General features: G+C 37.1%; 1 protein-coding gene across 3 annotated transcripts; it reads right to left on the bottom strand.

The window, feature by feature from the left end:
• Nucleotides 1-1,450: 1,450 nt before the first annotated feature.
• LOC131322461 (protein trichome birefringence-like 3) lies at nt 1,451-7,115 on the bottom strand. 3 transcript variants are annotated; one of them, XM_058353788.1, is made up of 7 exons: nt 6,768-7,115; nt 5,771-5,864; nt 3,946-4,117; nt 3,637-3,836; nt 3,346-3,504; nt 2,064-2,397; nt 1,451-1,642 (listed from the first exon to the last, which is right to left on the bottom strand). In XM_058353788.1, the coding sequence occupies exons 1-6, from the start codon at nt 6,973-6,975 to the stop codon at nt 2,064-2,066; spliced, it is 1,167 nt and encodes a 388-aa protein (XP_058209771.1). In that variant the 5' UTR covers nt 6,976-7,115; the 3' UTR covers nt 1,451-1,642. The 3 variants fall into 3 exon arrangements, with proteins under 3 accessions (XP_058209771.1, XP_058209770.1, XP_058209769.1); XM_058353787.1 differs by having other exon boundaries at nt 5,624-5,864; XM_058353786.1 differs by lacking the exon at nt 1,451-1,642 and having other exon boundaries at nt 1,917-2,397; nt 5,624-5,864.
• Between the last annotated feature and the right edge of the window lie 4,208 nt (nt 7,116-11,323).

Consider the following 11,323-nt stretch of genomic DNA (forward strand, 5'->3'; position numbering starts at 1 on the left):
GCAATGAAACACTATTAAATATTAAGAGATCAAATACATTAAAATATGGATATAAGTGTATTTATTTTTGGACTTACTCATAAGATCACTCATATAACAAATAAACACGGATTTTAAACATTTTTTTATTGGGTGAAAAAATAAGAAGATTATAAGAACATGATACAAAGACATTAGCTAAGGGGTTGATTTGTGCATTTTCTAATATTTTTGTAATGTGTAATGAAATATAAATTTTTCAATATAGTTTGATTACCCAATAAAAAATAATTCAGTTGTCAAATACATTTCTTATGGTCTTTTTTATTTTATTTGCAAAAAACAAAAGTAAAATGTAAAATTTTAAAAATAATCCCTCTGGTTTGCATAAAATTTCAATTTGGTCCTTCTGTGAGAGAAAATGACAATTTTGCCCTTCAATTCCGTTTGTTTCATGGACGGCGTCAGGGAGAAGGACGAAATTGAGATGAAATGAAAACTATAGGGTTAAAAATGATACAATTAATAGTAGAGGGACGAAAATGAAAACTCGTGCAAACTAGAGGGACCATTTTTAAAAATTTCCCCAAATTTAATTGAATCAGAAGATGAAAAGTGAAAACAATGGAAACAGCGTAACATACTCGCAGGAGGTGGAAGGACATGCTCAGATTGAGGGAATCCAGTTGCTTTAAGATAGTGGGAAAGGAAAATGGAAGCAAAAGCCAATTGAAGACACGTTGGGCATCCTGAAATTGAAGAAAAGGGGCGGCAAAAAGAAGCAAAAATCGGTGCTATTCATATCGGCAGTAGCTGCATTATCTCATCTGGAGGCGTCAACAGTTAGAACTTGATTTGTCTTAATGCAGCTGAGGCTGTTTGGTCAATGAATAAGATCGTGAGTATTGATTATATGGGAAATGATGAGGGAGTAATAAGTAAAATAATAACAGTTCAGGCCGAAGATGAAGAAATGGCTAATATTCTGGTTGCTCAACATGAAGCTTGATCCTTTGCCATAGTAGGGGTGAGTGTTTGTGATTTTGTGGGTTTTGGGTTTGGTTTTAGTTTTGGTTGGGCGGGAGTCATTCCTAGAGGGAAAACGGGAGTATCATGGTTTGGCATCTTGCGAATCTCAAGTTGTTAATTTTCTTTTTTGGGACCTAGCAGTATATAATCGTCGGTGTGCCATTTTTTGTTGCTCTTTGCCCTATTGTGATTCCTCGTGCTTCAAATTCTTTTAACCTTTGTAGGAGTAATGTGTTTCCAAACATTTATAAAATCATTTTTTGCTCTTTAAAGAAAGAAGATCTTCAGCTAAGTCTGCCCCAAATAAATTCGATCGCTACCATTTGTGGTACTGTAGCATCCTGTAACTGAAAAAAGTGTAGGAATCAAAATTCCTGCGATAGTTGATGATATCTTTTCCGTCATTCAAATCAAGAAGACAACTTTGAATCACTTACCAAAAGAAAAAAACTGGCAATGCTAATAGTATTAAAGCTTGCAATTTCTGCAAATCATCTCGGAAAAGCCACCAAAAGAAATGAAAAATGATCAACCCAAAAAAAAAAAAAAAAAGGTTCCAGAATTCAGGGTACAACATCATTGTTCTTCCCAGACGTAAAACTTTACAAATTCCATGTTAGGGTCCATCAAGTACCTGCACAATATAACAATAAAAATTCAGCAGAACCTAGCTAGGATCGATAAACCAGGACACGGAATTTCCATAATATCATTCAAGTTGAGCAAGGCCATGTCTCGTACGAAAAATTTGGGATAACGGATAAAAGGAAAATAGAAAACATTTCTTAGATTTTGAAAATATCTGTTAAATTGGCGAAGAATAAGTTTCTCTTTATGGAAAAACAAAAATCTGAAAGGGCATAAGAGTAGGTCAATATGAATGTGTAGGAAATTGCAAGAGATGACCATTTTAAGGGTTAAATTGCTCGAAATAAATGGGATTACACGTTAAAAAGAAGATCAAACAGTGAGGAATCGTAAAAAAAATTACATATGTCTAATCTCGTGACCAAATCACTCCAAATACAGCCCGAAAACTAGACGCATTTTCTTACCTACAAATGTGCTAAAAATATTTGGTTCCACGTATCAGGAACTCCGGGCAAACACCAATGTATGCAATCTGCATAGTGCAACGGATCCGCTTTCTGCTCCTCAGTCAGCAATTTGCCTCCCAATTCGTTGTAAATCGAGGCGTGGCCATCTATTCGGTGTTCCGATAACTGTGTTATGTTGATGAAAGTGATGGGAACTCTCATTTTCTCCACCACATCGGCCACTACTCTCATCATTGCTTTGTTTGAACCGGTTCCCCAGTGACCCTTCTTCATCACTGGTTTTGTTTCGTTGTAGCATTTGATTCCATCCTCATGGTTCCAGTCTGCACTTCTGACGTAAATTAAAGACGGCGCACCGTGCAATGGAGTTATTGTCTTTTGGAAATCATGCATATACAAACTGCTAATCGATCCTTTTTGGTACGTACCTAAAATTAATTCAGTTATCCCTTTGATATATAGTTGAAACCAATTATACTTCCATTTTCCCAATTTTGCTAGGTGTCCAAACTATACCAAGAAAATTGAAACTTATAGCCCATATTCACTTTTGAGCATGATCCACATTGTGTTGAATTCAATCTCTGTACACCATATACTTCAACTTTTGAATTGTAATTTTAGGTGTCTAGTTTTGTAGATTTCATATATATGATGAACAAACATGTGAAATGCACAATTTCAAAGGGGGTGAATTTGGAAACAAAAAAGCTATTTATTCCAACAAAATTTATCAAGAATCTTCCATGGGATTAATACGATCGTGTTCTAGTAAATTCCATCTTGATGGTTTTTTCCCCTTTTCTAATTTATAGTGTATCTAAGAGAACAAATTTAATATAAAAGAAATATAGATCTACTGTCGTCCATTTTTACGAGGCCATATAGTTGGTTGTGTCAAAACAGACAATACTTTTATGTGGCAATTGGGTAACACAAATAATTTTATAGTCACAATGGATGAACATATATAAGACAGCACATGATGGTATGCCACTTTTATTTTGGAGGTGCTTTTTGAAGCGTAGGGTTATAAATCAATGAGACCAACTTTGAAGGCAAGGTCACACAATGATTTCAGGTGAATATTAGGTCGTGCCACATCTAATTACATCATTTAGACGTACTGATCGATCAATACATGTATGATTAATTGACTGTCAACGTAGCTAATTATAGTTGAGCATTATCCATTATCGTGGAGAGAGAGAGAGAGAGAGAGAGAGAGAGAGAGAGAGAGAGAGAGAGAGAGAGAGAGAGAGAGAGAGAGAGAGAGGACCTTGAGTGGGTGGGGGACATAGTGGTGAAAAAAACACGGGTTTTGATAGGATTAACATTGGAATCAACCCAGTTGGCCCATGTCTTCAATCCTATTCTGTAGGCCACCAACATATCAAACTCTTCTGTTCCTTGTTCACCGTTTGCAAATGAACCCCATCTGTACATTGTACAATATTCACACAATTAATATTCCATTTCCACATCTCGATCAAAGAAAACATACACATAAATTAAATTAAATTAAATAAAAAGAGATTGAGACTGACTAGTCTTGTGATTGTGATCTTACAGTAACTTGAATCTGGGAGCACTCAACCACCATACATATGAATTGAACGCCAAGATATCAACTCCGTCCCAGTATTTGGCATGTTTCCGAACTGAATCAACTTTTAGTACCCTCTTGTTTAGATCTGTCATTATAGTATCATCGGAATTCGATTCCACTAGAAATGGAGCCCAATAGAACTCTATTGACGCATTGTACTCCTAAATCATTGGACATTATCAACTTATACATACATAATATAGAAATCTAAATTTCTTCCTAGCTAGCTGGGATTCAACCTCATGAAAATTGAGTAGATAAAGTACGTACCTTGACTTCAAAGACAGAGAGAGAGCGGCCTCGTCGCATGGCCTTCTGGTCTTCAGGTATACTAGATTCAACCAAACAAACCAACGACACCCATTGATTTCTTTGTAGGGAATCCCCAACAAACATTAACCTTTTCCCCCGAAGTTTCTCCAATGCAATTTTAGGACTAAACCTGAACGGAAAGTTTGGCACATATCAGTAGTACTCTATATCCCATAAGCATGTCACATTTGGTTTGGTTGCAGTTTTAATTTAGAACCAAATATATGCACCTTAGAAAATAAATCTTCATAAAAGAAAATTTATCCTCTTCATATTATATCCATTCGTTAACATTAACATGTATTGGTTTTCTGGAAAATGAGATTTTGTCACACCAAAAAAAAAAAAAAAAAAACCCTAAAACAAGTCATAAAAATACATATAGAGAAATAGATTGTCTAAATCGGAGCATGATTTAACGAAATGATAAATTTCTTTATGCTTTGTTTACCACATTTTATTTATCATGCAACGCTACTGAATGCATTGATTGAAACATGACAAAGGAGATCAATTCAACCAATGCATTAGTGACATGTCGTATGATATTCATGTGTTTAGCAAAGGCATTGGCGATTTCGAAATTCCTCATTTATGTTTCTTGTTCATATGTAGACATATGTTGATTAATTCTTGGACACAATGTTTAGTTTGGACACTATATAGAGTTCTTTTTAGGTCCGGACGACTTACGGTCCGGACCGTCCGGACCTCGCATTTTCCGATCGAATTTTGATGATCCGAGCCGTTCAAAGTGATCAGAACGTGATTTTAAAGGTACTCGCGAGAAATCAGCAAAAAAAATGATCAGGAATGGCTTGATCCGAACAGTTTTTTATTGAACGGTTCAGTAAAAAACTGCTCGGATCAAGCCCTTCCCGATCATTTTTTTTGCTGATTTTTTGCGAGTACCCTTAAAATCACGTTTTGAACACATTGAGCGGCTCGGATCATCGCAAATCGATCGGGAAAGGGAAAATCCGGACCATAAGAAAATCCGGGTGAGTGGACCTGAAAATTACACACACACACACACACACACACACACACACACACACATATATATATATATATATATATATATATATATATATATATATATATATATATATATATATATCGGGGCTGTTCCGGGGACACCCAAAAAAATACCTCATAGTTTCCGATCAAATTTTGATGATCCGAGCCGCTCAATGTGATCAGAACGTGATTTTAAAGGTGCTCTCATGAAATTAGCAAAAAAATGACTGGAAAAGGCTTGATTTGATCAGTTTTTATTTGAACCGTTCAATAAAAAACTGTTCAAAACTGTTCGGATCAAGCCCTTTCCGGTCATTTTTTTTTGCTGATTTCATCACAAGTACCCTTAAAATCACGTTCTGATCACATTGAGCTGCTCGGATCATCAAAATTTAATCGGAAAATATGAAGTGTTTTTTAGGTGTTTTTTTGGGTGTCCCCAGAACTGTCCCAATATATGTTTCCCTCACATGTACAAAAGTTGACAAAACTTTTGATACAACACTAATTGGAGTTCCACGCAAATGATCAGAGCCATTCAAATAATTTAAAATAGGTTTCTGAAGGTTCCTGAAAAAAATCTCCGGTTACATGCATGTTCCAATTAGGTACGTACGTAGGCAAGAAACAGTCGTCCGGCTGCCATTCCCAGTGCCGATAATCGGAATCTGGCCGTCCATTCTTAACGCAAGAAAATTGCCTGTCAATATATGGGCAAGTCGTGTCTGAGTACAAAGGCTTGAGTGAGCTGTTGAATACCCACCTCCCCTGGGCTACGCCGCACTCATTTGGGTCAAACTCGAACCTATCATCAACTTCAGCGTCAAATACTTCTTCTAATTTGCTTCTCTCATCTCCTGAGTATTAATTTGAGACAGATCATAATTAATTAGCATCATCTTATAGCAATATTCCTCTAGTAATCGATCTAATTAATTGGTCCATTTATATATGAGATGCTACACGCAATACGCTACGCAAACCAATTTAGAACTAATTAATTAATTTGAGTGATCATGGTAATTGATCACTATTTATATTCAAATGTGATCACTAATTATCGAACAATTCTTGGTGAAAGAAAAAGAGAGTTAGAAATGAGAAGTTTTTGCTTTGCTTGGGTCGAGAAAATGAGAAGATTGTAACGAGTACATAGTTGTCATTGAGCCCTTATTATAGAAACAAAAATATGAATTCCAAATTAATAAACTTCATGCAACAAATTTATTCCAGAATGATGCGCATTGTAATGATATATATATATTGGGACGGTTCCAGGAACCCCTAAAAAAACCTCTAAAACAGGCAAAAAATCAGCAAAAAAAATGACTAGGAATGGCTTCATCCGAATAGTTTTTTTTATTAAACTTTGTTGAACGGTTCAATAAAAAACTGCTCAAATCAAGTCCTTCCCGGATATTGTTTTTGCCAATTTCTCGCGGGCACCCTTAAAATCACATTCTGAACACATTAAGCGACTCGGATCATTAAAATTTGATCAGGAGTTGGAGGGGAGAAGAGAAGAGAAGAGAAACTTTGAATGAAATAACGCATGCAAGAGACCGTACGTACTTCATTTGCATAAGAAAGATGAAGGAAAAATTTGCTCTTCAATATATAGCACTACTCTAGCTAAATGATACGGAGTATATAATCTGTGCAAGTAATAAACAAATTTTGTTTTCGTTTTCTGTTTAAAATTAAATTCAAGATCCAAACACAAGTAATTAATAGAAAAAAGGTTAATACAAGTACTATACCTCTTGTAGAGTCGATAGATGATTTGGAAGCAGCATTTGATCGTGTAGGGCAGAATTTGAAAATGCTGTAAGAATTAGAAAGAGAGCTTATCCTTTCAGAGTAAAAGACAGCAGCAATCAAGGCAAAAGTACAGATTACAATTACACCAACAATAGAGTAGTAGTATATTGGTAGCCTCCCCAGAGCGGTTTTTGTTGCGCCGCCCATGGGGGAAGGTCGTCTCTAAGCTGTATTATTGAGAGGAGTTGGAGGGGAGAAGAGAAGAGAAGAGAAACTTAACAAAGGGAGATTCAAAAAGTTTAATGGAAGCAAGCAGTAGTTGAGAAGTTTAACAGATTGATGGTGATGGGGACTCTGAAACAGGCCGGTCTCTCTCCTAGCTAGTGTTTAAATTTGTTGGGGTTTTCTTTGAGTAGGAGTGAAGCTAAAGTCATGTGTGTGTATATATATATATATTATAATATATATATACAACTTGCAACTTGCAAGGCTAATGCTTGGGGTTGATAAAAGCAATATTTGCTTACAATTTTTTGTCGAAAGAGTTCTTAAATATTTTATCGCTAGTTACGAGTAAAATTTAATGATATAGAGGATGGCGCTTCCTGTTAGGTCTCGTGGGCTTTGTTTCTTTTCTTCTTTTTTTTTTTTTCCAGTCAAATGGAAATTCATAAAGGATTATGAAACAAAGTATGAGATACGAAGTACACACATAGATAATAATCTTACAGATAAGGAAGAAAAACCGAGCACTAGTCTAGCACTTGCCGAATGTTCAGGCTGTCTTGCAGAACAAATTCTCTCATAGCAATGGGCATGTCTATGCATGACAAACACAAGCTCGTTTGTATGTTCAGCTCCCATTCTGGCAAGGTGGTTTGTACATTGGTTAGCCGAGCGGTAAGTGTGGCCAATCGAGGTGTTGGTCTGAGCCATGAGGTAGTGGGTTTCATTTATCATCACACTTTGGTGGTGATTGTTCGGGTTGCCTTCCGTGATAAGGTTTACTGCTGTGAGGGAGTCCGATTCGATTGTTACATTCGCCAGCTTCCTTTCCTGGATGATTTCCAATCCCTTGTAAATACTCCATTTATCCGCTTCCAAGCTTGAGGTGAAGTATCTCATACCGTAGAATCCCATAAACCAATCTCCCTCGTGGCTCTGAACAAGCCTCCAAAACCTCCTCTTCCATTAGTCTCGTACCAATAGTCATTTGTACTTAGTTTGATATTCCTTGTAATTGGATTTGACCAAGAGATTAGGCGTGCTGTATGGGTGTCAGTAATGAGCCACTTGAATTCTTCAACGATTTCCTGGGAATAAGAAATAATCATATCCTGGCATTGACGGAAGATGGCATCTCAATATTCTCAAAACTTTTTTTGTTCCTATCATTCCAAATCTGCCATAATGTAGTGATAAACATAGTATGCCAGGTTATATTATTTCCCATTCCCAAGTCTCTGTTGCTTCGCAAATTTAGGGACATCCAGTCATGGTCTAGAGTATCCACACCCCCTCTCATTAAATGGCTTGAGGGAATGCTACTCCAAAGCTCCTTGGCTTTGTTACATTCCCCGAAAAGATGTTTAATAGTTTCTGAGCAGGTATTGCATCTTGAGCATATATCCGAGGTTGCAATACCTCTCCTGGCCCGGAGATGATTGGTTGGAAGGCTATTGTGGAGTATAAGCCATATGAAAGTTTTGAATTTTTCCGGAATTTTGATTTTCCAAAACCACTTCCAACCCTTCAAATCCGAGTCATTTTTGTTAATAAGATCGCAGGTTGCAGACACAGAACAATTTCCATTTCCAGATCCATCCCACCCAAATGGTGTGGTCAGCAGTGTAGATTGAGAGATTGATGGCATTGATAGCCTCAAGGGTGTTGACATCCACATATTGAGTTATCTCATCCAAGACCCAATTTCCATCCATAATCAGAGTCTCTATCTTTTGGGTAGAGTTAGTACGTTCACCAGGGTGGGAGAGAGCCACCGGTTTATATCCACACCACCAGTCATGCCAAATGCTGACAGATTTCCCATCTCCAACTACCCATTTCACTCCCTTTTCAAGGACATGTTTAGTGCTTCTCCAGAGATGTGATGCAGGCCTATTTCTAGGCCATGAAGAGATAGAGTGATTGTTCATGTACTTATCTCGGCCCTTAGGATAGAAACCCAAAGACCTTCCTCCTCATGGTTGGAAATTGTCCAGCCAACTTTCTTTCTTTGTTTGGCTTTTTGGTGTTTCAGCTGTTTGATGATCGGGGTCTTGTTTAGGGTCTAGTCTCGCTTAGGTTTTTAGCTGTTTTTTTTTTGGTTTTTTGGTATTAAGTTGGCGTCTTGCCTTCTTTCAGGTATCGGGTGACTTTTTGTCGATGTGCTCTTGATCCTTTTAATTTTTGCAATCATTTATATAAAGATTAATAAATTCTTTTTTCATAGAAAAAAGAGAGTTTTTTTAGTTAATTTATCAAAAAATGTTTGATTTTTTAATTATTAAAATGCATGTTTTTAAGTTCTAGCTTTGCTGTTTGCACTAATTAGTTTCATGCATGTAGAACATTCAGGTGCTTTTATTTTAAATAATTTAGCAAGTGATTCGATTAATTGCAACGCCACTGTAAAATAGTCCTCCTATCAGTCATTTCACTATGTAAAGAACAAATAAGCCGACCCTGTCTCTCTCTCTCTCTCTCCTCTCTCTCTCAACCCTAGCCACCACAATTCCTCTTCTCCCTTCCCCTGTCCCCGTGGATTCCATACCTGTGTGTGGCGGCGGGAGAGGAAGGTCATGGTCCTATTCCGACTCCATTTCTTTGCTTTTTTTCATTTTTTTTTCTTCCGTCTCTAGATCAACGACTTGTCGTATGATCTGTAAGAGTTTTATCTCTCGTTTTACGAGAATTGTTAGTTTCATCTTTGGACGAATTTTGTCAACAAATCGGGTTCTATCAATCGAGTTTGCTTCACAACGATATATATGCTTCAGCGTTCTATCCCTACACGATGTCTTTGGCGGGACAACTTGCGACGGCTTGACAGATCTGTAGTTCTTGGGAATTCATCGGTGCATTCATCATTGGTTGCAGTGCATCTGATCGTCAAGATATTTTGTGTCTTTTGTCCTTAACTTTGCACTTTTTCTCGTTTGAGACTTCTAATTAGATGTTAGGAAGTTTAAAAGTGTCGCTGTTGCGTCAGGTCATGCCTGGGTTAGTGTTTGTACCATAACTGAGATTTCCTTTTACCCGTCGATCGGGCAACACGTGGCAAGGGTAAATATGGGCAAATAAAAGAATAGAATGGACTCCCCTTAATTAATTAGGATGGAATTGAATCGATGATGAAACTATGAAAAGTCTTGTCCGTCGATTGGCCAACACGTGGCGTATTTTTATGGTCCTTTGGTCCGTCGATCAGGTGACAGATGTCAAAGGGAATTAAGTCCCATGATTCCACGATTAAAGAGGATGTTAACCATAATTAACGAAACAGTTTTCCAGACGTGGGCATGATCGGCAGTTGAAGAAGTTACTTTGCCAGAATTTGAAGGAGTTCTAACTGCTACTTCGGAGGGAAGATTTGAATTCAAAAGTGAAGGGATCTCTATTTATAATCAAAGTGCAAGACAATTTACGGACACACAAACAACGCCAATCAGGCCTTTATCTTTTCTTTTCTAGGAGTAGAGTTAACTTGTAATTGTTCACTCAATCATCTTGATTGATTGTTCTTCTACTTTGAGGGTTAATAAAGTCCATTTTGTTAATCTTCTTTCATACTTCATCCACTTCATTGTTTGTTTCCAAAGAAGTCTTGAAATACGGCAAGGAACCAAATTCCACTTTTCACACCCACATTCCAGCAAGCTTACGATACGATTTCCCGTTGATTCTCCATCGATTGGAAAGAAAACAAGAATTTTGGTAACAATTTTGGCGCTAGAAGGAGGGCTCTTTACTAATTTGGGAGTAAGCAATGGCACCAAAGACTAGGAATCAATTGTCAACAGATGGCAACAATGACAACAATTTTGCCAATACTAATGGTGGAAGTGATGCAAATGGAATCAATACTGTGAATCCAGACTAGAGGAGTCCAGAAAGTGGCCAACCAAATGGTCCAGAGATCGAGTCATTTGATTTGGTCCAACAATTTGCAAGAGTCTTAAATGATCCAGAAAGTGAAATAGCCAAAACTTTGATGGCTATGTCTAAGGCAGCAATGGCACGAAATCAACCAACGGTAGAAGTCCCAGTTAACGTAAACGTTAACCCTGGACAGACCAACAGATATGCTAACCGTAGTACTGAAGTACCTTCTGCACAGGTATTTGATAATCCAACTTTTGAAACTGTTTTTACTGGAATGAATAGAGTTCCAAATAATGTTAGCAATGGTCAAAATCAGAGCTTTTATCAAAATATACCAACTACTGTCCCTATGGGAACAGAGATTGGAAATAATGGAAATAATGCCCATGGAGGGCAAAATATTTATGCAAACATTTTTAGGAATGATAACAGAAACATTCCAAATATGGCT

Source organism: Rhododendron vialii, chromosome 4a, assembly GCF_030253575.1.
Source record: "Rhododendron vialii isolate Sample 1 chromosome 4a, ASM3025357v1".
In the NCBI taxonomy this organism is placed as follows: Eukaryota; Viridiplantae; Streptophyta; class Magnoliopsida; order Ericales; family Ericaceae; genus Rhododendron; species Rhododendron vialii.

What these genes read in the sequence shown, in the direction of transcription:
- LOC131322461 (XM_058353787.1), bottom strand. Translation starts at nt 6,975, where the DNA reads ATGGGCGGCGCAACAAAAACCGCTCTGGGGAGGCTACCAATATACTAC. An exon ending in ATCTATCGACTCTACAAGAG is followed by an intron (nt 5,865 to 6,767) that starts GTATAGTACTTG and finishes ATTAATACTCAG; the next exon opens with GAGATGAGAGAAGCAAATTA. An exon ending in TCTCTGTCTTTGAAGTCAAG is followed by an intron (nt 3,837 to 3,945) that starts GTACGTACTTTA and finishes CCAATGATTTAG; the next exon opens with GAGTACAATGCGTCAATAGA.